Genomic DNA, 26,383 nt, shown 5'->3' on the forward strand with positions numbered 1-26,383 from the left:
TTTACCGTGATTAAAATAAAATATTTTATGTTTATTATTCATAAACTACAATGCAGGACTAAAAATATTTATATTTATAGCCACCTTAATATCTTTGAGTTTTTTTATTTTAAAAATGTTTTTTTTAATTAAATTATTCCAGACATTTAAAATTAGGTAAATCCGCTGTTCTATGTATATTCAACCTAAAAATCCTCCGAATTGAAAAGGCTGCTATTCCAATCTTTTTACCATTGGTTAGGGTTAACTGGATTTTTTTTCGTGTTGCACTGTGATTGGTTTCCGTACACCCATGCCCCTTTCTGATTGGGTAAGGTGTCAAGGCAGGCCCGCACTGTGATTGGCGATTTAGTCTGCATGGCTCCTCGAACCCGATTGGCCGCTTTTTTCCTGAGCTCGAATATTATTGGTCAGCTCTGTCTACAGGTCTGATGGAAGGCGTGCTGGTCCATAGAAGTCGCGATACAGGCGCTGCAGCGGTTACTGAAAAGCAAAAGAGGTTTGCAAAGCGAGGTTTTGATACTGGTTAGTGTCTGTCAATTCATTTGTTTTTTGAATTGCTGTGTATCGCTATGAAAAGGAGGGGGGGCAATTGGAGGGTGCAGAAAATACTGTCAAGGTGACTGTATTTCTGTTACATCAGCGGACGCTGCGGTTCTGAAGTCCTAAGCCTTTGCAAGGTTATTCACTTTGATGCTCCAGCTTTGCAGTTGGTTAATAACACTTAAAAAGTCAGGTGTACCAAAGAAGGGCTTCACAGGAAGCGACAGTGGTTGTAAGTTGCAGTTTTTATGTCGGCTGTTTTGCAGTTGGGTGGATGAGCGGTTTTCATGCTTGCCGCAGTTCAAAACAGCCACCGCTGAAAAGTGCAACTGTGGAGTCTTCTCCCTTAAAGCTGAAGTGTTGGAAGACCGTGAGGATTTTCAGGTTTTAGAAGTGTAATTTCTATGGTGTTTTTAAAGGCGATAGTAGCCCATTGGTTAACTGCCTTTTGAAGTTGTTTAGCGGCGTTCATACACCAGGTGAATGGAATTGTCTAAACAACAGTGAATTCAAATGCTCCAAAGCCGCTGGGTCTCTGCATCTTGTATTCTTAGTTTAAAGGTTGGGAAGTTCGCTGGCTGTTTTTGGAGCGTATAATACAAAAATATAAAGCGCGCCTCTAAATACCGAATACCGAGGTCACGACGAATGGTCTAGTAGCATCAAAAGAAACGCTCAAATCACATTCTTTTTCTATTGAATACAGTACATTGTTTGGTTAGTGTTTAAAATGTTTGGGAGTTATTTTGATTGATCTTTCGTGATTAACGGTGATGCATTTGTGGTGTTTTGACTGAAGAAAGACAAAAGTGGAAAGGAACCAGTTTGGTGTGCCATTTATCAACAGAACAACTCCTTCGTATAATTGTGCCACAACATCTCAGATGGGCTGCCTAGTACTAAGGTTCTCATGTCTGGCTTAATAAAGGTTTTGTTGACAATCGGATGGATATCGGTGAGTGTTGTACAGATGTGCAGAACAATATGCTAATTGTCGTGTACAAAAGGCCAGTGTGATGATCTGGGTAGTCTAGTGTCTACAGAGCTCTGCTTGGTGGGATTGATGGAAACCTGTCTACACAGAGCTACATTACTCAAGTCTTATGACACCACTTCCTGTGAGCTCATCCTGAAGTGACAGCATCCCAGCAGGACAACACACATCCGTGTGTGTGTGTGTGTGTGTGTGAGACAATGAAGTTCTTCCACGATGAATGAGACATTTATTTTGTGGATACTGTCGAAGAAAAGTCTTCACTCAGGTTAGGTGTGGTCAAGCAGAGTCCTTTATTCATGCGCATGGGGAGGATATAATCATGCAGATCTGAGAGCAGCCTCTCATACAGACCTGTGAGTAACCTCTCCACCGAGATGATAAATGCAATGAGTTTTATACAGCTAATTCACAAGGGAAAGCTCATTCTAAGTTTCCATATTAGGAGCTGTTTTTCTCTCTACAAACATTTATTTGTAATTGACCACGTTCTTCTTAAGAAGCAGTTTTACCTTGCATACAGACAAAAGAAAGTATATAAATAAAAGGTGTGAAATTAGCTAAACATTCTGCTGTTGTACCATTAATATCAAAAAGTCAAATAATATGCTTGCAATTGTTCTTTCATACTGTTGCTGGGTAAAAGGCATTTTTCAAAGCCATCTAGTCACTATCTTATACATTTTAGAAAAGTTAAATGCTAAAATTCTTCCTCAATACCCAGCTTGTTAGATTCTGAGCATGTGTGGGGTGAGCTGAGGTGATGTGCCATCTTGAAGTCAGAGACCAGTGAATGTGCTTGCCCAGCCTGTACGAGAGGAATAGTACAGAATCCCAGCGGCCAGCATGAGTCACAGGTGTACAGCTTCCTGCGTTGCTAATAGCCTGTGGTTTTCCCAGTAGACTCCCTGCTGATCAGTCCCTGTTGACAAATCTAAATAAGCATAATAAATTTGATTGTTTTTTCAGTAAAATGCCACTACACAATTAAAGCAATTATTTACCTGATAACTTTGTGAATTTGATGCAGTTTTAAATAAGTTTTTGAGGCTTTGTATAAGTGTGAGTGTGGAGGAACTTCTGAGCCACCAGGTTTGTAGGTATTCTGTTTTACATGCTCAGCATAGTCAGCTGTGGGGGAAATATAATGAATTGTAAGACATTGGCAGGGCTAAATAGATTATGTAATACATCAAGAAAATGCCTGTTGAATTCTTTAAATGGATTATTGTATGTGTGATGCCATGGCCTGTTCATTTCCACACTGAGGCTTAAGTCTCCTGAAGGCTCTGCAGTTGACTTCTGCGCTTGCTCAATCATAAAGATTGTCCATTGTTTGGTGATTATAGTAAAAATCTAATGAGCACAGCAAGAACAGCTTTGTGGCACTACATCACAAAGAGAGCACTGTGTGCCTGTCAACACGGAAAATTGTGAATAGCTGATTGCAAAGCAGTCTTAATTTTCAGTGTACTTTATGCACGTTGCTTTGTCCTACATGTTATTAATGTACTAACAAGTAGAGGCTAATTCCTGTCTAATTAAGGCCCTAAAGCCCTACAGTATTCCTTAAGTTTCAGCTTTGAATTGAACTCAAAGTGTTCAGTATTGTCTTGTAAGCAGATGCAGGTATCCATCTAACAATCATCTCTATCTAATCTCTAACAATTGTTGATATCGTATTGAAATTCTGAAAGTCCAGAGTGATGACAATCAGCCTGGAGCTTGGGTTTACAAATCCCAGGCGTTTTCCCACAATAGCCCAGGTAGGATCTTTTCCAGTTGCCAGCCTTGCATGCTCCCACTAGCCAAATCACCAGTGGCTTCATTTTGTGTTGAAAAATGCATTTTGTCTCGCTGGCAATGAGTCCAAGCTCCTGGTGGCATAGCAGAGTAAAGCTCATATTATTTTATTTCTGGACAGCCTGAGGTGTGCTTTGCAGTTGGTGAATTTCAGGTTTGAAAATGGCTCATGTACTGGCTGCATGTTGATTACAGTGTGCTTAAACAATTGAAGAGGATTGTTAATAGTTCTTATTTAAAGGTTTGAGTGGACTTTTCAGAGGGCCATTTCCTGTGTGGGAGTTCTTTGTTGTTGCTGTTTGCTCCCCTGTAAAGCACCGTGGTGCTCCTGCTGTTACAGGTGGTGTCTCCCTGGCGTGGTGAGGGCCATGGCGGTGGTGGGCGAAGCCTCCTGGAACGGCCAGTCCCTGGGGAAGAAATTGACTTTGGCCCTGGGGCTCCCCGTTGGGGCTGCCATCGGTTACCTTCTCTACCGGCGGTACAGGAACAGCCAAGGTAAGCACTGTCCTGCCCGAAACACTGTGTGGGTTCCTGGGATCTTCCATAAACATTGCACTGTAGGTTTAACATCTGAATGAAATGCATGTTTGTAGTGTCTGATAGCGTTTGTGTAGCTACAAAACCCTTCTGGGTGACGCAGCCTGCAACATGTTTACTATTTTTCATTGATATAGGGAGTGGGAGACTTGTAAGTTCCTTAGAACTGAGCCCCGAACTACACAAATAGTTATCCCATAGTCTGGAATGGTATCTCCTCTGGGTGTTTTTCTGTGTCTGCCCAATGGCGTGTCTCCCTTATGTACAGGCTTTGGGTATTTGATGTGTGGTGGTAAGGCTTTGGATTTGGGGAAGGTGAGCTGATGTATTTCTATGAAAGAAGGGGTATGTATTTCATTTCAAAGGCAATAGCAGTGTATCTCATCACTGAGTTCCTATGCATTACTTCTGCTAAAGTACTCCATTGGAGAGCTTGCGATTCCTGGAGATGTGAACACAGGTTGAGTTCAAGCCTTGATTGTGCCCTTGGTTGGCTGTTGCTGAGACTTATCCTGTTGCTTCCACTAGGGTTGTGCTGGGATGAGTCAGCAGGGACTTGCTCTTTTCCAGCAGAGCAACTTGACTGAGCTGTTGATTTCACCTTGACTGGCTCAGAATGCACAGGCTAACTGGGGATTTTTGAGAGCATGCACTCTGAAGCAGCATGCATCATGCAGGCTGTTCTCTTCAGGCAGCTGGTTTGTGAGCTGTTTTTGTGCTCTCCAGGAATGAAGTGCAGTGGAGAAGGAAGCACCAGAGCCACAGTGACCATTCCGGTGGAGGCATACAAAGCCATTGCCAGCCGCAAGAGCTGCTTCCTCAATCTGGTACAGTACAGCTCTGTTCTGTACAGTTGCACTTGGGCCTGAGTATTGTTCTTCTTCAAAACCGCTGAAAATCTGATTTTGCGCACTGACAACACTTGTGCATGTGTTCACAATTCCTAAAGTCCTTAAGTGCATTGCACATTTCTTAGCAAGTCAGGTAAGTACAAACCACAATTTAATATTGTAGGTTAAGATTTATCACAGCTAAATGATGGATTAACTTTAATATTGAATGTAAAAGTGATGCATTGAATGCTTAGTATGTGATTATTAAATAATTTTTAAAAAAGCGACAAAGAAAAACAACATAAAGAGATTACAAACAAGAAGAGGTCATTGGGCCCATCTAACCTGTTTGGTAGTTAGCACTAGCATACTACATCACAACAACATAAAGAAAAATATTTTTAAAAATAGGAGCTCTCAGACTGAAAGGTAAAAAGGCAAAAGGAGGCTAAATAAGATTTGAAGATGAAAGAAAGCTGATGAGTTTGTTGCCATTTTGGACTAGCAATGTACCCTGGCTGTACTTTTTTTCTGCGAACCATTTCCTCGTGTCGGTATAATAAGTGCATCTTGGCTTCAACCCAGTCTTTTAAGTGATTTTTTTGGCTGCAGTTAGGTTGGCCAGCAAAAGACTTCATGACTGCAGCTTACTAGTAACTCAGGAGAGCAGTTGGGGATTCAGAGGCATTGTCGCATCTGAAAGCTCCATTAGTCAGGTACACTAAACATCACAGCATGTTCCTCAGACTTGAAGGTAGGTAGACCCCGAGAACGTCTGTGATAGAGGGTTAGGGTCTTCATCTGGAGCAACTGGCATGAGGCTCTCCAACCTGAGAGTGGAGTGAATGGATGGATTGTACAGTCGGTGCCAGGAGGAAGAAAAGAGGGTGCAACTGTACCAGAGTCTATAGCTCAGGGTGGCACCCAGTTTGCTTGCTGATTTGGTGAAATAGTGATGTGTTTTCTCCCCAGTTATTTAAGTAGTCTTCCGATACTGAATTAATTCCAATTTCAGAGGTTAAGTGGATACTGAAGGGGCCCCAGGTAAGTTGACCGCCCATGTACAGCTATCCTCAATGTTCTAAGCAAGCTATCTGCTGTCTCTCCAAGAGTCTGGTCATTGAAGTGCTGCCATCCAGAAGAAGTAGGAGGAGCTTGCTGCAGTCGTACATGTAGGCAGTGTGTGGGCTGTGTGGTGTTGAGTCTCCTGCTCTGTGTGTCCAGCTGTGCCAGGAGTCGGGGGCTCAGGTGGAGGTGGACACGGAGATGGCAGGGACTGCTCAGAGGACCTTCCTGATATCGGGCTCTGCTGAGCAGGTGTGCAGAGCCAGGGTTGCCATCGCACAGCTCGTGACTGACTGCGAGGCCATCACAGACATCATTGAGGTGCCTCAGACTGCCTTTGGACGAATCATAGGTAATACATTGTAAGCTTACCTGTCCAGTGTGCTGCAGACCTCAATTCTGGAGCTTGCAGCACTCACTCAGAATTGACTGTAGGACAGAAGGGGCAGAGTGATACTTAGCTTTCTCATTGATAATTGATAAGTTTACATGCTGTGCTATAAGCTGTGTCTGTTCTGTTACTCTTAGCTGTTTGTATGCTGATTTCGGAGTCTAAAGCAGCAATTGACCTGATCACATGCCTCAGTGGCCATTCCATTTGATATTTAAAGTTCAAATAAGTGTGTAAAGAGCCAGAATAGCTCAATGGGTTAAATCACTGTCTTGGATTCCTGTAAGGTTCCAGGATTCAGGTTCAAATCCCATCTCCAGCTTTCAAAAATAATAATTTTGAGTGGTGCAGTGGTTATCATTGCTGTCTCACAGACCTGGGGTTCCATCTGCTTGATTTGTTTCCTCGCACAGTCCAAAGATACAGTGGTAGGTTAACTGGCTTCTGGTAAAAGTGGCCCTGTTGTGAATGTACAGGTATGTGTCTGTGTGTGCCCTGTGATGGACTGGAATCCCATCCAGGTTATATCCTGGCTTGCACCTGGTGCTTACTGGTATAGGATCCAGCTCTCCTGCAACACTAAATTGAATGAAGTGGTTTGAAAATGGGTGGGTGGATAAGTGTGTAAAACAAAACTAGAGAGTCAGTAAAACTGCTTCCCTTCCCGTCTGTGTTTGTGGGAGTTGGTATAATTGATAATTATCCTATCCAGTATATGTATGGGTTGCCTGGACTATTGTCGGGAAAATGCTTGAAATGTGTGAAACAATTTTTTGGGCCTGACGAAGTAGTGAGTGTGCCAAAATGTGTGGGCTGTAAGTCTTTACCTCACGTCTCCAGTCGTCTCTTGATTTGTACACTTCAAATCCCACTTGACCATAAATAGACTCTCAGTGCAAGCTTTGTGCGCGTGATCATAAATGGCAAATGTTTAGATCTGGGCATTTCTGTGGTCTGTTTTTTACAAGGTCTCTGAATTATGCAACGCAATCCCTGGCACCGATAATTATTCCAACCTGTTTGTATAATTTTGAAATGTAATCGGGCAGATCGGTCAGACATAGCTGTATATTCTTACTATATTTATTGCTTGTCAAGAACCTTCTGTTCTGTATCTTTTATGCTACAAATGGACAGACTGCTACATCATACGTCATACATTGTAGATGTTACAATAATAACCCTTTTCTTTCAACCATCAATTCTTAGAAGACCCCTAAAATACCTGCAGGTGTTTGTGAATCTCTGAGTGTGGAGTTTGCCTGTCCTGTACTATGTAGGGTGATGGCACTTTGATTGCTCTCTTTCTTGATAGCTGTTTACAATTAAAATCTTAAACTGCTGGACTATGGTTATAATGGGGAAATCGAGTACGCCAAATCCCATAATTATTAAACACAAGTATAATTAAGACCATAAAAACATATGTGCATTAAGATACGGTTTTCTGTTTTTTCTGATTTTCTACTTTTAATTAATTTCCTTGTTTTGCAGGACGTGGGGGGGAGTCCATTAAGGCTCTGTGCCGGAATTCAGGGGCCAGAATAAATTGCCCCAAAGAGAAGGGAGGGCGTCGCCTGGGGGAGAAGGGCTCAATCATCATCACCGGGACCAGGAAGGAGGTGGAGATGGCAAAGGTCAGAGACACCGGAGTGCGCAGTTCACACACACCTTGTTTACACAGGAGTGACACACCTAGAGCAGGGTTCCCACAGTCATTGAAATCCTGGAAATTTTCTCCAGACCTGGAAAAGTTTTGAAAAATGATAAAATATCCAGTAAGTTTTGAGGAAACTCATAGAATTTTTTTTATTGACCCAAAATTTTCATGGCAATATCATGTTATTTTGTTCAGAAGTTAGCAAACTTTTAAAAAGAGGCTGAGGCGTTGCCATTGCCGACATTACACCTTATATTGTCGCGTCAGACCCTCTCGCGGGAGTTTTATAGTGAGCCGTAAGTTAGCCTAGCTTCCGTGTCTAAATGCCAGGTGAATGTGTTTTCAGTGACCTCCGATTAGCAGATGGGAAAAACAAGGTATGGCTCCAAAAAGAGGAAGACCCAGGACGTGTGAGATGTAAATTATGCAGGAAAATAAGTTCTGGAAAAGTTTTGGAATTTTGTTGATAGAAATGAGTGGGAACCCTGCTATAGGCCGGGGTGCCAAAGCAAGCAATCTTTTGAATCTTTTTGGGTCGTAGGAAAAGTCACACACATGCAGCTTTAATGTACACAATCAGTAGTCTTTATTTACTGCGTGGGGGCAGACCAGAACGACAAAACAAAGAAAAACAAAACCCTAACCCCTTCTTTGAGCTTCTAACCAAATTTAACTCGCTTACCAGCATCATTGCACATTGTCACACAGACTCATAGCTCCACTGTTTAACTAGGATTCTGTCTCTTGCCTCTGCTTCTCTTCTCCCTGCTGGAGGCCTCAGCTCCATGGGTTTTAACAGCTGGCTAATGGTGTTTTCCCAGCTGGTCATGTAACGGAGAGCAGTAGGACATTCCCCACAACTTTTTGGGGGAATCTAGTTCAGGACAGAGCTGTCATTTTTTCTTGAACCCGTCATCCCCTTTCACTAGGCACATGGAAATAGCATCTCAGAACTAGAGGAACCTGAGTTACAGTGAAGAAGACATGTTTGTACTCTGTCAGGCTGTTTACTGAATACTCTTCACTTACTTTATGATACTGATTACTTAACATTACCACGCACTAATATATGCTAGAATATCACCTAAATGAAAAAAAGTGTAATCAGGATTGTGTGCACTCTTTTAAGCTTTAAAAGAATATTTTGCTTTAATAGGATTTTGTATGCCCTATGATCATGAAACTAAGCATTTAAAAAAAATGTGTAATGGCAGTTTATCTTTTGAGCCCAATCTGGAGCTGCCAATCTGTATTGACTAATCCCAAATCGAATATCAGCACGGAGCCAATTGGACACTCTGACTGGAGTGCCCCAGTCCTAAAGCAAATGCTTGGAACGTGACCTAGGCCCAGACTTGCAGTGTCTGGACAAACGGAGCCCACCTCCTACTTGGAGCCTTTACTGGGCATGAGTTGAACAATATTGATTGCTGGAGTGAGTGTATTTAATGTGATAGGTAAGTGTTGCAGTCATGGTAGGATATAGTATGTGTTTCATCATGTGGACCATCATTCTCCTTGGGGTGAAGAGGAATACCATTGTAATTAATCTGATGCATTGTCTTGTGAACATGATGGCAAGCTGTTTTAGCCCAGGGGTATTCACAGGAGAACGTGCACCACACTGTGTTCCCAGGAGCTGATTATGGAGAAGGTGTTGGAGAATGAGGTGATCCGCAAGAGAATTGCCAATGCCTCTGCCCAGCGGCAGCACAGGAAGCAGCCGGTGGGACTGAAGCAGCAGGAGGAGGGCTGGAGCAGCTGGCAAGGGCTGCCCTCCAAGGGGGATAAGGGCAGTGATAGAGTCGGGGTTCCCCAGGCTAATGGGACCCTGGCGGCTGCACAAGTGGGCCAGACCGATGCCAAGAAAGAAGAACAGGCCAACACCAATGCAGATCTCGAGCTGGTGAAAGAGCCACCCCAGCAGATCTCCAAATTTGAAAGCAAGTAGTCGCCTACCTCGAAGTCAACTTTCTACAGTTCATGCATGGGAAGGGAATAGAAATAAAGAATTCATTCATCTTGGCAGAGAGAAGATCAGCCTTTATAGTAATTTTTGGGGGTGAGATTCAAATTGCAAAACCAACTTCAATTTAAAATGACCATAGTTACGTTGTTGAAGAATGTTCTTTAAAAGCAGCTTATTTAAGCAACTAAACACAACAGTCTAGTTGAAAGGGGAAAGGCATACTGGAGTATTATATTAAAATACTTTTGCACATTTGCTGAAGCTTTTTTCTGTACCAGTTGTCCATATCATGGAAGTCAAATCCTGATAGCTGAGAACAAAAGGGCTTTATTTTGAATCCTAAAATTCTGTGTTGATCAATGCTGTCATGTCTGCTAGAAAGGCAGTAGTTCTCTGCTCCCTCCCTGGCAGTTCCCAGTCCAGACCTGAGCTTCCAGCCGGATGAGCACCTGGAGGTGTACGTGTCCGCCAACGAGAATCCCCAGCACTTCTGGATCCAGATCCTGGGAGTGCGCTCGCTGCACCTGGACCAGCTGACCAGTGAGATGAGCCACTACTACAATAATGGAACTCAGGATGTAAGTGCTGCCCTACTGTCCTGAGCATCCTTAGAGAAAACCAGAGTATGGGCACCCCTAGTGTTCTTGGTTGAACAGGGACCTCAACTAAGAACTCCATTCAGCTGGATCTGAAATGACCAGTCTGACACCTGTTCAGTGATTGTGAGAAGTGAATACATAAAGCTAATGAAGGATATTGCTGTGCTTATTAATCAATAATGATGCTTTGACAACTTTTATTCTTCCTGTTAATGCAGCATAAATACATAACATTTTCAGTATGCTCAATCTTTAATCGAGCCATGTGAAGTGTTTTTTCTGATCAAGGAATTTAAGATGGTTGACTGTGGCAGAGTTAGTGTATTCAGCTGATATTCCTAAACTTAACTTTATTACCTTTTGTATTCATGAAAATTATAGAGACAAGGAAAAATAAGTTTTAAATAACCTTTTATGGATCATTTGTACCATTTAGTAATTCAAAGGAAATTTAATTCCTCTCTTGCCAAGTAAATTATTTCCTTTTCTCTGCACAGACACCTAATTGGTCAAAGCAAAATCTGACCACTGTTCTTCACCTATACTGTATGTCTCTGTCCCCATCCTGGGGGAAATGGAGTCAAACCGTTTCTGTGGAAATGGTGCGGCTGTGTTACTTGGTCTTCAGGTTTTGAAAGGCTGCAGTGGAAGCTGTGCAGGGTTCCCACAATACCTCGAGGCTGAGCTGCTGTTTGTTTGAGCCCTTAGGAGAAGATCCAGAGCGTGGTGGTGGGTGACATCGTGGCGGCCCCATACAGACAGCATGGGACTTGGCACAGAGCGAGGGTCCTGGGCTTCCTGGAGAATGGGCTGGTGGACGTGTACTACGTGGACTATGGGGACAATGGGGAGATCTCCCCTGACTGGCTCCGGAACCTCAGGTGAGGACACTGCAGCATCGGACCCAGGGAAGTGTGGAAGTGTGAAGAGGGTTTTGTACCAGCTGACAAGAGTTCTCTGAAAACTGAGTTTAAATCTTTGCCTGCCACTGCAGATTTAATGTGAATAGAAAGTCTACAGTTTGTAGAACCCATAAGTCAGACTGCTATGTGATGAGTATCTTCAGCACTTCTATAAGTTACGATTAGTAGTAGCTAAAATATATGCCGAAGAGTTAGGGAAGTATGAGATCATTTTTGTTGGAGGGAAAACAATGTGCTTGTTTCTGGTTCACGTGACAAAAAAACAAGAATATATGATTGCATCCTGTTTACATTACCATTGGATCTTGGTCTTCTAGTGTAGATCTATGTGTATACATTTAAATTGGTCTTGTAAACTAAGTTAGAGTGGTCTGGTTTTATTGTATATTAAAGCTCAGTTTACACTGGAACATAATCTGAGTCCTGATATGTGACTGAAGGAGCAGCCTCACCCCAGGGAGTAGTGCTGGTCCATGGGACTGGGGGAAGAGAAACACTGAGCAGCATTGAGAGCAATGGAGAGAAGGTTACAGGGTGCTTTTAATTTGTCTAACCCAGGGCCTCTCGAAAGTAACGCATTCAGAAACCAATTTTATGCCTTCTTTGCATTAAAATAAGATGGTTTACAGCATCAGACACTGAAGAATTTATAATTCCTTCACAAATACCTGCCTTTGGGAAAGATCCAGATATGTCCATGCCTATCTTCCTAAGATATGGAATGTTGTTCCCACAATAATCAGGGAATCTGCTATTTTAAAGTAACATTTTTAAAGTCTAATCAAAAGTGCTTTGAGATGATTCACTGACACTACGGAAGGTGCTTCAGAAAATTACTCTTGATGTCACTTTTGGGGATTTTAATTTCCAAAATGAAATTTCCATATTAGTACCTCAATGTAGCTCACATGTTGAATTTTGTTCTAAAGACGCTTCAGAGTTTCTCCATCCTTTTTCAGGAGTGATTTCCTGAGCCTGCCTTTTCAAGCCATAGAGTGCAGTCTTGCAGGAGTGTGCCCAGCAGGTAAGCTTGCAGCCACAGCCCAAGCACTGGGCTGAGCTGATGCCACAAGAGGTTTGAAAGTGTATTGTACTTGAAAACAAATGCTGATGACACCTTGTTGGTTTCAGGGGAGACGTGGACAGAGGAAGCGCTGGAGGAGTTTGACCGCCTGACCTACTGCGCACAGTGGAAACCTCTCCTGGCCAAACTGTGCAGCTATTCCATGACGGGAACGTCCACCTGGCCCAAAGTCCAGCTGTATGACTACAGTAACGGAAAGGTCAGGGCCTTTCCCGGACTTGAACTTTTGACTACATTTTCTGTGCCCTTTTTTGTGTATTCTACTGCCCGTGTTGTACTTTGGGTTCATTTGAGGAGATAAAAGGCGTGCAAATGCCTTGTAATAGGTTCTGTTACCTCCTTATACGTATTTATATCTCTCAGATCTAGCATTACCATTCTCATTATTAAACCATATAAGAAAGGTGATGGATCCAGGTTGTGGTACCCTCTGCCTCCCAGTGGCTGAGCGGCCCTGGCTCCATGTGCGATAACTGGTCTCTGCTGTGCCTCTTCAGCCCTGCTTCAAGTAATGTTCCCTCGAGCTCGGGTGCGACCCGTGTACTTCTCAGCACTCACCCTCCCCTTCCTTCGCAGGCGCTGGACCTGGGCGAGGAGCTGATCCGGCTGGGTCATGCCGTGCGCTGCTGGGACACGGGGGCCAGTGAGGAGGGGGTCCCCCTGGAGAAGGGGGAGAACATGTCTCTGCAGAAGGTGCTGGTGAGTCAGACCGAGCAGAAAATGGCAAAAAAGCTGTTAGTTTTGGGCATGGAGGGTGTTTTTTTTGGAAATTGTAATACAGTATATAACCAAGCAATACAAATTACATGGTATTAAACCAATACCTTTGCATCCTTATCCTTAATAGCCACACATTCCAAAAGCTGAGTTTTTCTTTTTTTCAAATCCTGTGCTCAGCTGTATGTTACATTTATAGCTGCATAACTCACTGAATAATATTCACTGACCTGTGTCCATTCCCTCAGAGTGGTCTTAGTTACTTGACTCTTCCTCTAAACTGATTTTTTTTTTTAGTTCTCACTCTGCACCAAATAAATGTGAGCACATAACCTTGGCACTAGAGTTTGGTTATGCAACTGTGCACAGAGCTTCTTCTCTTCCTTTAGCATGTGTTTTTAGTCCAGTATGAATTGCATTTAAGCTTTCTTCAGGCTTTAGAAACATGATCACTGTAGGTAGGTAATCAGATAACAAGAAGGAAGGAAGGAGATGGTTAGTTTGTTCCAGCACTGTCCGTTGGCTCTACATGTTTAATACACCGGTGCCTTTTTAAACTTGACGTTGTTTTTGTTTGCTGTAGGACGATGTGACAGGAGCTGCCTCTGAGTTGAGCTTGTCCTGTCTCAGTCTGTCAGGTACAGTCCCATTCCTCACTGTCACTTTTATCACATGAAAAGGTGGTGCTGCTTTTTTGATGATGCAACATTAAATTAGTTTCTGCATGCTAGTGCTGCATGCCAGATGTAGTTTATTGGTTGAATAGGGTATAGAGTCTCACATTTTGGTTAATGCACAATCCAGAAATGAGAATACAATCATGCATTTCTTATACTATATTTCATAATGTATAAACCTTCCAACATGCATATTTCTTACAAATTACTTAGATATGCTAAATTGTGTTATGTCCCGTGAGATTTATTGGAATTTAAAATTCTGATACAAATATCATTGACTTACATTTTCTAAAATCTTCATGTTAAAAAAAAAAACATTTTAAGTTTGCACACAATTTGAAGACTAATGCAAAATAACTTTGGATTTAAACAAAACCCATTTTCACATACACACTTAGACTCTTAAGGCACTTTGATTTAATTTGCTTTCTGCATTAAGTAGTGCTTTAAACTTCTGAATTCAGTTCCGAATTCATGGCAATACCGTATATGTGTCTTGTGTTGGTGTTCTGTATTTGTCAAAAAGTTCCAGTGTGAAGGTGCTTGTGTTTCTTTACAAAACTCTTCTGTTAAGCTGCTCCAGGTCAACACTGGGCGACACAGACTCTAAGTATGAAGCCGAATGGGTTTTCCTCCAGTCCGATTGTCCAGCCGGAGGCCATGCGCAGCGATGTGGAGATCACCTCTCCCATCCTCCTGAGCTCTTTCATTGGACGGCTGGAATCCACGCCTTCTCGTGAGGGCATTAGCAAGTCGAGGGAATTCCTTTCCCCCAGTCCTGTGCATCCCAGTCCAGGTCTATTAAAAAGGCAGCCAGCCACTCCCGAGTCCCCTACTCTGCTAAAGAACAGGAAGCCAAGGCATCCACTTCCCCTGACTTCCAACACTCTTGAAGTCAAAGACTCTCCTTCTGGAACATACAAAACCTTCGACCTTCCAGATCGACAGTCCAACGTGCCAGTGTCCCCCTCCTCCACTGTGGAGAATGTGACCTCCATTCTGCATTCCGTCGTACTGTCTGATGAAGTCTTTGAACACAGCAGTGTCAGTGCGGTATCTGACTTGGACACCTCAGCTAGTACCTCCCTAGGCCCTGACAGCAGCTTGTACTCCCCCCGAGGATGTCCCTTCTTCATGTCGGCTTCTGAGGATTCCTCCCTCTCCTCCAGTGAGACCTCGGCCTCTTTGGGGGACTCGGAGCAGAGTGTGACCAGCATCCACTCTTCCAGTGGCTTGAGCCCAGGCAATTACCTTGTGGAGAGTCTGGAAAAAGAGGATGACGTGGAGGATGTTGAAATCCCAAGAAAAGCAGAAGGAGAAAACCAGGAGATCTTGGGCTCCTTCCTATTTCTCGAGCATAAGGTTACAGTATCGCCCTTGCCAAAAACTACCGTCTCTGGTCTCAGCCACATCATCCTAGAAAAACAAGAGGTTTCTCATCCAGAAGGGGCTTTTTCCGGCTGTATGGAAACTAATTCTTCTTTCTGCTTTCCCATTGAGGAGGTAGTTGAACCAGAGTATTGTGGAATAGAAGTGCAAATTGAGGAGAAGGCCGTATCTGAAACCATTGCTGGTGAACAGGATCTGAATGGTACAGGGGATATTTCTGTAAGTTTGGAGATTGCAACAGCCCTTTGTAATGAAAGTTTGGAAGTTGCCAAGGTCGGAATTGAAGAGAAAGATCATTTATCAAGCAAGGGGGTGTCTTGCACTGAAGAACAGACTTCCTTCAGAGCATGTCAGCAGGAGTCAAGTGAAGAAGTGAAGGATAATGAGGGGGTCATATCTGCTTTAAATCCTACAGACATTGACTGTGGGACAAAAGTGGAGAGAAGTGATGTTGAGAAGTCATCTGCTGCCTTTCATAGGAATGAGGAATGTAATGTACCAGAACTGATGGCAAAAGTCCCTGGTCCTTCCTCTTGTGACACTTACATAAGGAATGATCGATTTACTAAGCTAAGTACTGTGCTAAATCTTAACACTGGAGTTTCTCGAAGACTGGATGTATATGACCCTACAGACGGTGAGGAAGGTGATTTTGACATTTCAGGAGATGTCCAAAGAGAGATACCTGTAGCAGCTGAAGGTATCAACAGGGACATTGAAGAGGAAGATCTCAGGAGTACAGGAGGAGGTGATTTCGAGGAGGCAGCGGAGTTTAGATCAAGCTGTCCTGATTTAAGGGCAGGTTGTGAAGAACTTGACCTTGACGATCCTGAAGCTGCTTGTGAATTTGGTGAAGGTTTAGGTTGTGGACCAGTTGAGCTTCCTTTTGAGATTAAAGCCCAGCCTTCTGAGGTCCTCCTCCAGGAGATGGAGGCCCAGATTGCCCTTGATGTAGCACTTTCATTCCATGGAGTGGATGTGGGTGCCTCAGGTAAACACTGGGTCCTAGTGTAAGTCACGTGTGAGCACACATTGGGTGTTACACAGAGGACTGGTAGCCTGTCTCTCTTCATTATCCAGATACCCTTTTTGCCACCTTCACCTTAGGATCATCAGTTGTCTAGAGCAAATATTTGCACCTCTAATCACCAGTTGTTTAATTAAAGTATGCAAACTTCTATGTGCTGAATAACTGCAATGAGAACCATTGTTATGGAAGGATTCAATGTATTTGCATTTGATGGACTTTTCTGTTTTAAAACTATCTTTTACTGTTCTGTACTTTGATCCAGTAGGTTACTATGCTATTCTCTGCACCGCTTCATTAACATGAAAACTTAGTAATGAATGCACTGTAATTTGCCATAAATTAAGATCATGGATTACTCATGGTGGCACAGTGGTTGACATTGCTGCCTGGCAGTGCTGAAATCCTGGATTCAGTTCCCAGGCTGCTATCTGCGTAGAGTTTGTGATTCTCCCCATGTTTGTCTGCCGATCCTCCAGGCGCTCAGATTTCCTCCGAGTCCACAGACCTACAGATAGGTTCATTAGCTTCTGTGAAAATTGGCCCTGGTGTAAGGGTGTGCATGTCTGTATGTGTGTGCCCTCTGATGGACTGGTGTCCTGTCCATGCGCCCGTTGCTTGAGGGTATAGGCTCTGGTTCCCCCACTAACAAAATGGGTGAATGAATTAAATAGTGAAAGTTAAGGGAAGTGCTGTACAGCTTTGAGCATTTGTGCGAAATCTGTAATGCATCTGTAAGCATTATTTCTCATTTTTTAATATACAGTGTTTTACATAGTTAAATTTGTGTACACAATCAGGGGAGTACAAGTGAAGTTCATAAGGCTGTATGAAGTATGGTAGCCTTATAATGCCATAGTAGCCTTAGTGCTCATTAATTATTTTTTTTCACAACCCTGAGCACTCTCGACTAGATGAACGTTGCTACTCTGCCTAATTATTCCCAGTTATCTATACCAGTAATTGCTCATACTAATCCATGTGGGGAGAGCTTGCTTAAGTATCAGTAATACTTGGTAATCAGGAGGCTTCTCTGTAGCTCAATGAACAAAGTCAAGTTGTGCAATCCAGATGTGATGAGTTACTGTGCTCTTCCAAGTTGGCTGCTCCCCCAATTGGCTGAGCTCTGCCAGGGGTAGGGTTGGAGTTGGCCAGGGCACTCAGTGTTGAAGACAGCCACCATTTCCTGGATACCTGGAGGCTTGGAGTGATGTCAGTGGCTGTGTGCTGCTCCTTTAATTGTTGCTAATTCTCCTGTGAGGTACTGTGGAGATCTTAGTGTATCAGATAATGACTAGCTTGAATGATTGGGTGATGGGAAGGAGGAGCACGTCTGTCTTACTCTGTTCTTGGTGCCAGAGCAAGTATTTTTATGTCCGATTTAATCAGTTTGATATTTTTGACTATCAGTGTTGACCAAACTGGTTTCTACTCATCATCGTATATCCTGTTCTGTGAAATATGCTTTATCTCATAGGATGCGATATGTTTACCTCCAGAAATGTATACTATTGAAGTGTTCCCATTTCTAGCACAGCTGAACTGTGCTTCAGTTAACATGACAAGTTCCTTAAACTAATCCTGAATCTGTCTAAATAGTTGTTGACAATCTGTCTACAAATCTTTTATAGTCTGTTTCTTTAATATACAGTAGCCTTTACTGTATGAATCAAGTTGCAATTCAGGGGATCATCAGGTCAAGAGGACTTACAGGAAAGTGCAGTTAGAACTGAAGCAGGAAGGTTCTTTTTTCCAGTTAGATGGTCTGGAAGTTTGTTTAAAATTTGTATGAGAAATATCGATTCTGAGAGTTCGGTCAGACCCAGATCGGTAGTAAAAGTACAGTGGGTGCCATGTTGCTAGCCATGCTACCAAATTGAACCTACTTTTTCTGTAGTGCCTGGAGCTAGCCTGTGTGGAGGTTTGGAGTCAGTGTTAAGATAAGGTTTATTATAGACAGGGTGCATGTAAGAGACACTGGTAAAAGGTGCACTGAGGTTGGGCTATGTAGAATACCTGTGGTGCTCCTTCTCATTGTGTCGCGTGATTTCCCTTTAGGGTCCCCTGCACACCTGGGCACAGATTCTTGCTCCTCTGAATTCCATAGGAAAGCAACCATGATTATTTTCTGAAGATGTTCTCCAGTCCTCCCATGCCTAGTGTGTGGCCCTTTCACAGGCCAGGTGAAGGAAGAGATTGGTCTTACCGAGCCTTGTGTCTTTCAGAAGTCGCCTCCATTTCCGGGAGTGGGGATGATATCATTGAAGATGAATCAATCTGAAACCAAAGACCAAAGGTATTTGTTCTGTTTTTTTTCCCCAGGGAAGAATTGTGCTCTGCACTTATCCATGCCGCTGTAATTCTTGTACACAAAGACTGACTGCTGTAATAAATGCAAAGGGTGCTTCCACAAAGTATTAGTTGGTGGGGGGGGGGGGGGGGTGCACTCTTATGCAACCAGGGTGTTGTAGGTTTTTTAATTTTAATTATTTTTCCTAATTATCTGCTTGTTTTTCTCTTGAATTTTGTTGGTTGCAAGGTCACATTAAAGATGGGAAAAATGTCTGACATGATTTATCTTGATTTCTGGTTTTACATCCCAAAAACCTGCAATTGCAATAAGGGTGTGTAGACTTTTTATATCCACTGCACCATGTTTGTGATTACACTGTGTGTAATGCTGGCATACAGTTAAGTGTTAAATCTGTGTAACATCTAGTGTGTTGTTACTAGATAGCCAAGGCTAACTGAAATTAAAAAAAAAACATTAAAAAATTAAAAATGGAGATAAGTGGTATTTTTGCACTTTGTTAGTCCACACAAGGCTAAAACATATAATAATTTCAGACATAATTTTTCATTCAGCACTCATTTATTTTATTTTATTGTACATGTACGTCCATCTGTATGTATTTATCAAATAATTGCTAGTTGCCAGATAGATTTTTTTCATCGAAATACCATTAAATCAGTTCAATATTATTTATATAGCTACTAGATTGAACATTAATCATTATTAGTATGAAGACGTAAAAAACCAACACATATGGAAATTATACTGAGTTTTTTTCTAGATTAAAATTACTATAAATGGAGCCCCAGAGCTCCATGGATCCTGTGAGTAATAACCAAGCTCCGTTATTATTTCTCTTGTACTTCATGAGTTGTTTTGCACTCTGTCTAGAATGCTGGGATAATTCTACAATAATGCAGTTATAGCAAAAACCTCATGAATTGTGAGTTAGATAATATTTTATATAATTGATAGTTCCTTGTTTATATGTGTAATTTTTTAACATTCAGAAGCAGTTGAAGTATATTTGTGCTGGATCTTTCAGTAGTGTGATTTTATAGCTGAACAACTGCATTCATGATGAGCAGGATTTTCCTTGTCCTTGCCTCTGTCAAATTATATTTTTGGGCAAATTATAAAAATATATCTTTTTACTTTGTGCCTCTTTATGCCCATCGCGTCCAGGCAGTAGACAGTTTACCTTCAGATCACTTCTCTTCCTCTCTCCAGTGTGTCGGGGATTCCCACGACGCCCCCTGCTGACAACAAATGAAGATTTGCAGTCTGACTGAACCTTGACCCCAGCGTGCTTGTGCCACAGCCATGGCAGAAGAGCAGAACCAAGAGCACCTGAGGCTCGGCGCTCTCCGTCTTTTTCTTTTCGGACTTTCAGACAATCGTGAGAAGTGTTCCCTCGTTTGCCTGTGGAACCTCCTGTGTCAGCCCCTGTCCTTCAGCTCTGGAGCTGTGTAAGGCCAGTCCCTGGGGCTGCAGTGCAGGGTTTCAATACTGCCATCCCTCACTGTGAAGCAGTAACCTCTTGAGAGACAGTCACAGGCAAAGAGTGTGTTCATTTTGTTTACTGTGCACAATGGGAAGGGTGTGCCTCTGTGTGTGCTTTACTCTAAAGACACATGGAAGTCGTAATGGAGCGACTCCACTTTTCTTCATTTCGGAACTGATTGTTACAGTATTCTATCCTGTTGTATTGGTCTTCACTGTGTGAAAAATATGAGCTGCTGTACATGCAAGTCTTTAGTTTTATGGTTCTAATTATCCCAGTGCTGTGTTTTTAGCAGTGGGGATTTTTTTTTATGTGTTTTGTTTCTCTCATTTTGAAATGTTTGAATATATACGTACTGTAGGCAGGCTTGCTGCCTCATCCGTCTGTTAAAGAGACTGGTGTTCCAGGGCTCAGCTCTGGGTACCTCTGTCTCTTCTGGTACACACTTCATTCTTGTTTCCTTAGAGACACTTGTGGTTGTTTTGTTGCAGTGATATTAGTAACACATGAATACTGTATTTGAGAATTGCAGGAAAGGTCTCGCCAAGGAAAAATGCGCCACTGTGTACATGAGTCGCAGTGTTTATGGTTTGAATTATCTGTGTGCTGGTTTGGCAGTGGAGATGTTTTTTTTTGTTCTTTTCCTCTTGTTTGAAATGTTTAAATATAATTATATACAGTACATTGTGTGAGAAAGTAATTGGGATTTTCTTACATGTTTGCTCCATGTTTTTATTCATGTTGCTCAGAAAATACCATAGAAAACAATTATTTTTGGGGAACTTCATTTATAATAGTTACCACGTGAACAGTCTGTTACATCTAAATCTGTTATACCTCTCTTAATTAATTCTTGGGGTTTGGATTTATTCTAAAATGTGCCTCAAATCCCCATGTTGGGAGGGATGCATCTCTTGAATTGTCTGAAAAATTGATAATTTAATGCTTAATGCAACAGTTGTTGTAAATGGTGAACAGATTTTAAACTGCTAGGTACAAGCATATTTGGCAGAACTTAACATTAAAATAGAGAACTTTGTTTTAGAGTAAAAGGAGGGTGTTTATGATGGTGCACAGCAAAACATTTTGAAATGATGCTCGTCTATTGATGACCTGTGAAACAGCTCAAATTTGATTAAGGTAAATGCCGAAAGGATTTTTTTTAACTAAGAACTTTGATTTTAGGGGAAAGTGGGCTTGATTTGTGGGGACAGGGGTGGCTAGTTCCAGTACAAGTTTTTAAAAAAAAATCAAATGTTGATGTCCTCTGCTGTGTGAAGTTCTTCAATGAGGTTAATGGCAAGGTTGTAGAAGGTTTAAGGTTATTTGCACACCTTGTGCTGAGGCAAACAAAAGATTGCAGTGTTTTATTCAAATTCAAATTTGGTTTATCTCGCTTGGCTGAGGGCCACCCTCCTGGCTAGAAGATGAGGGGGTTTGGACCATGCCCAGTGAGGACCAAGGAGTCACATGTACAGCTGGAGATGGGATAGAGGAGGGATGGCAGGAAGAGAAGGAAGTTATGTAGTACTTAACAACTTTTTATGTGCAGAATTCACTATCATCTCTCCAGAACCTTTGTTTCTAACTCCATTGAAACATGTTAAGTGAGTGAATAGCTTGTGATTGAGGTATTTTCCCCACCTGACCACCACGGCTCATTTGTGAAGAAAATCCCTTGCTGAGCTATCTTGGTGAACCTACAGGAATAGATGCAGGTATCTCCAAACATGCTGGAGTACACTGCTTCTCCAGATTGCTTTTTCTAGTTGTAGTTAAAGAGGGGCTTCTTACTATTTAGTGTTGAGTGTATGAGAAAATGTATTCTTGGTTGGCAACAGAACCAGAACGATAGGTATAGGGGTTACCTAACTCATGATGAGGAACAGCCGAGAGAGATTAAGAAACAGCCACAAAAATATTTTATTTGTAAATAAAAAAATTAAAAAGAACCATCTTTATTAACATATTTTAAACAAATTCTTAATCATAAAATTTTACACTGAGACTTTATTATAAAATATACACCATTTTTTAAATCTATCACATGAACAAAATTGTCATTGCAGGTTTTGTGCCTATAATCCTCTACAGTACATCCCTGCTAGAATGACACAGCAGCATAGCCTGTTGAGCCTGAACAGATGTCATGGTGGGGACAAGGCAGAGATTTGGAGCTTGAAGCCTGAAGTGCATGTGTGGCTGATGTATCTTTGTGATTCTTAAAACTTTCTTCTGGTCCTATTTGTCCCCTAACTCCTGCTTTATTTCCAACACTTAAAATAACACTGAAATAGTGGAGTTTCTGTTTGAATTGTTGATGCAGTTTAAGGAACTGAGACCTTCATTAGTGAAGCATGAATGACAAAAGATCAGGCACATCAGGTCAAAGGTGAAACTGGTTTTTGCATGTTCCAGCATCACAGCTCAAGTATCTAAAATGTGAAGAATGAAGGCAAGTATAAGAGGAAAAGGGTTTGTGCAGTGTGGGTTCCAGTATCCTTGACAATATGCAGCAGCATGCAAGGAGGAGAACCACACTGCCCAAAGTTTTCTTTTTCATAAGGAGCTGAAATAAGATTTACAAGAGCTGTTTTTTTTCACCCCTTCATCCCCATAGCCAACATTTGAAAAGGTAAAGGAAATGATATACCTGTAAGAATGCAGTACTATACCAGCTGCCCCATGCTTTGATTTTTAAATCAATTTATGATGGAGGTATTAATGAGATCCTGGCTCAGATCTAGATCAGGTTACAAATTAAGGAGAGCACATTTCATTGAAAACTAAATTATTAAAAATCATTTAACAATCTTTAACATAGATCCTGTAATCAGCAAAGAAATGAGACAAGACCATGTAGCAAGAGCATCAAAAGAGTCAGGAAACAGAGCTGCTACTGACCTCTTCTTCCATTTGAATATTATGAATGTGCTGCATTGCCCTTGCTGCTGGTTTATTACAATATCACAGGAAGGAAGCAAAGAGCTGGGTCAGCATGTCTGATACAGGGACACCTGCCACCATCAGTCAGCCACGGCGGAGTCTTTTGCACAACAGGGAATCGGCACATTTCAAACTGACAACTTCAAAACAACCAGCGCATTTTACTGAGCTAGAAAGTCCAGTAACAACACTAACTTCTTGCCAATACCTTTGTAATGTCTGATTGAACAATGCTTTTCCCAAAAGCATTTGGAGCATGATCATGATCAAAAGCATGATCAGCTCATATCTAAAACTCTTTGCATTTAAATTAATAAGACAGACACGTGTTCTACACATCTAGCACAACCCATGTGCTAGTAATCACATGACATCCGGTAAACGTTGCAATAGTACACGAACTCTGCTGTAGTCTAGGTGGCTACTAGCCAGGACAAAGCTTCTGTGTAAGGGTTATAACCCATATACATAAATGGCCAAAGACATTAGAAATAGCAAATGAAGGTTCAGAACATACCTTAAGTGAGATCAGAAGAAGGCATGTTTTCTTTTCCAATTTTACCTCAAGTATGGCAGGCTGAGATCATAATCTTTACTGATACTGTGGTGCAATGGTTAGTATTGCTGCCTCACAGCACTGGGGCGCTGGTTTTCAATTCCTGGGCTGCTATCCACATGATTCAGGGCATTTCCTTCAGGTTCTCCGGCTTCCTCACAGTCCAAATAGTGGTACAGTAGGTTACTTGGCTCTAGTGTGACTGTATGTGCGTCTGTCTGCCCTGCGATAGACTGGCATCCACTGCTTGCGGAGCTAGGCTCCAGCTCCCCCCCCCCATCCTTGTATTAGATATTGCCATATGAAAAGGAATAGATAGCCTTTTACAATCAGTCTGAAGTCAAGGGATTTATCCTTTTCTCATTTTTAAGGGTTATTTTGGCATCCCTCATTAAATATTATTTCTAACATCCGATAAAAACAGCAAAACATGCCAGCAAAGCAAAAAATAAAAGGCTTGAGAGCTCTTGCCTGAAGGTCCCAATATACAGTACTGATGGACAGATGCATGCAGAGGCAAACTAACTCTCAAATACAGTACAATATAAACTGAGCTCAATTCCACTGGAGAGAAAACAAGTCACAAAATCATGCATGATACTCTAAGTGGTACGACCAACACAGTGAAGGACCTGTACTTCACAGAGAACTTTGCCTTTTGTTGTCACTGTCTGTTACCTGTTTAAATTTTAAGGAACTTTGCAGGAGTTTAAAGACTTCCATGATGGAGAGTAAAGAGATTAAAATCCAAAGCCATGAAAGGGCTTTTTTTAGTTGGCATGTTACTCAAGTTTTTTTACATTTCAAAGTTAATAAAATTTTAACATATTCAAATAAAAGACAACATCAACCTATTTTACAACATCCTTGAAAGTTGCATTAAGACAGATCCACAACTACTGTACCGTAGATCCAAATCACTGAACTCAAAAGCCTCCAACAACCAGAGACCTTTGAGACACAAAATTACAAGCTTTGAGCTTGTAAGCACTATACTTTCCCCTTTGGTAGCTATAGGTCTTGCAGTAACAATGCCTGTTTCTTTGCAAATAACACCATGATGATCTATTTTCAGTTAAATGTTATACTATGCAACAAAAGATGACTTCTCTCAAGTTTTCAGTATCAATAAATATATATTTTTTGCAACAAAATTAACAATTAACATTCCTCAACAAAAAAACACATCAATCAGACAAATCAATGCATATATTGAGTCTGTGTTGACATTTCATCTCTTTAGTACAATTTACTGGAGGCACTGCCAGATTTGAGCCTTAGCCTGAACCCACTAGGGTATGCGCTCCATGAAATGATTGACAATGCCCAGGTAGATATGTTACTTTGTGGAAAAGAAACTCAATGTTGAAAGCTACAGAAATGCTCTCTTGATGTACACTTTAGCTGGGATGAGGGGGCCACCACTATACCCAGTTCAGTATAAACAGTGCATGAGAGAAGACGTCTTTGAAAATGAAGTAATTTAGACTTCAACCCTTTATGGTAAAAATCCATCAAAAAATGACAGAAAAGTTAATTACCATTTGCAGGAACAATACGCAGTGCTTTCAAGATAGTATAAGGCTCTATTTTACATTTACCCTGCTAAGAGTCGAATTTCCAAACCAAAGGAGAGGTATGTAGAGTGTGAAACATTCAGAGTTCTTTTGGATGCAGGTTCTTTCAGAGTGCTGTGCTGTGCATTACTGCATCACTGACTGGGGTTTGAAAAGCTTGATCGCAGAGCTACAACTCAGGTATTAAACGAACGCCAGTTTCACAAAAACGGCATTCTCTGTGAAGTGGCGCTCATTAATCTGTGCACAGTTATTAAAGAGGAAGAGACCTAATTTCAGGCCAGCGTGGCTCAGAAACTAGTTTATTTCACCCAATCTGCTTGCTCATGAGCATGAGTCAGGGCTCATGGCATCAGTCATTAACCACTCCATGCAGTACTCAAGCTCTCCTCATGATGGGGCTGTAAAGAGGCAGTGAAGACAGGAAAGAAGGAACAAGCATTTGAAAGAAGCCCCATTCTTCCCCTAAAAACATTCTGGATTCATTGGCTGTTTTTTTTTTCCTTTATATAGACAAAATAGAGGTTTTGGTCAGAATGCTTTGGGCTTTTCCTCTACAACCTAACAATTGTTAAAATACAAAAAAATGAAATATCACGTAAAAATACCAACAGCGTTACTCTCTCCTCCTCCCTCTGCCAACACGGCATCATTAGTGTTCAGTGTGTGGAGAGCAGAGGAGGGCTGGGGCGGACTCTGTTCTGGCTGAGTGAGAAACAGGCGGCTCTCAAGAGCCTTGGACCAGCTGCCCTCACTGCCAGTGGAGGCAGCAATGCAGCATGAAAGGGGGGAGTCTCCAGGCTCCCCAGGGCCACGCCGAGTCCCTCATTCCTTCCCTGTCTCTCAAAGATCCTCAGAAGGGAGAGTTCATCCCCAGCTTGGTCTCAAATTGTAGCTTCTGCCTCTTCTGGTAGCGTACTCGCACCCTGCAGAGGGAACACAGAGAGATGAGAGGTACTTCACTTAAGTCTGTCAGAACACAAACCACAAAAGACATTGGGTATTTTTTATTGGACTCATCTAAACCTTCAAAAAGGGAAAGCACTATTTTTAAATTACCACTAGATTCGTGTTTAACACAATGGTTGCAGTATGCAACGTGCAACACTGCTAAACAACCCTCAAACTGTCCATCCTATAATGATTTGAGGCAGGGGTGTCCAATCCTTGTCCTTGCAGATTTTCTAGATCTTGGTACAGCACTACCCCTCAACCAATTCAGACAATAATAAGCTGATAAGGCAATTAAGAGCTAAGTTGAGATAAAGACCTGCAGATGAACCAACCCTCCAA

The 26,383-nt window shown here is 42.0% G+C and overlaps 2 protein-coding genes across 5 annotated transcripts in view; one reads left to right on the top strand and one right to left on the bottom strand.

The window, feature by feature from the left end:
• Nucleotides 1-398: 398 nt before the first annotated feature.
• tdrkh (tudor and KH domain containing) lies at nt 399-20,014 on the top strand. The gene is made up of 15 exons (XM_088927080.1): nt 399-525; nt 3,681-3,835; nt 4,604-4,704; nt 5,935-6,127; nt 7,661-7,803; nt 9,463-9,769; nt 10,207-10,373; nt 11,103-11,275; nt 12,277-12,341; nt 12,449-12,600; nt 12,978-13,100; nt 13,702-13,756; nt 14,373-16,178; nt 18,440-18,510; nt 19,738-20,014. Exons 2-14 carry the CDS (start codon nt 3,709-3,711, stop codon nt 18,493-18,495), a joined length of 3,468 nt encoding a protein of 1,155 aa, XP_088783206.1. The 5' UTR covers nt 399-525; nt 3,681-3,708; the 3' UTR covers nt 18,496-18,510; nt 19,738-20,014.
• A 1,896-nt stretch (nt 20,015-21,910) lies between these two features.
• tmem94 (transmembrane protein 94) overlaps nt 21,911-26,383 on the bottom strand; it is a 55,790-nt gene continuing 51,317 nt past the window's right edge. For all 4 annotated transcript variants that reach the window (XM_088927084.1, XM_088927082.1, XM_088927083.1 and 1 more), the window contains one exon: nt 21,911-26,016. In XM_088927084.1, the coding sequence (XP_088783210.1) occupies nt 25,944-26,016 (73 nt within the window). In that variant the 3' untranslated portion in view covers nt 21,911-25,943. The remainder of the gene's footprint in view (nt 26,017-26,383) is intronic.

This window comes from Atractosteus spatula, chromosome 11, assembly GCF_055471065.1.
Source record: "Atractosteus spatula isolate fAtrSpa1 chromosome 11, fAtrSpa1.hap1, whole genome shotgun sequence".
Taxonomy (NCBI): domain Eukaryota; kingdom Metazoa; phylum Chordata; class Actinopteri; order Semionotiformes; family Lepisosteidae; genus Atractosteus; species Atractosteus spatula.

Coding starts and splice junctions, on each gene's coding strand:
- tdrkh (XM_088927080.1), top strand. CDS start 3,709: ATGGCGGTGGTGGGCGAAGCCTCCTGGAACGGCCAGTCCCTGGGGAAG. Junction 6,128..7,660: donor TGCCTTTGGACGAATCATAG/GTAATACATTGT, acceptor CTTGTTTTGCAG/GACGTGGGGGGGAGTCCATT. Junction 10,374..11,102: donor ACAATAATGGAACTCAGGAT/GTAAGTGCTGCC, acceptor TTGAGCCCTTAG/GAGAAGATCCAGAGCGTGGT.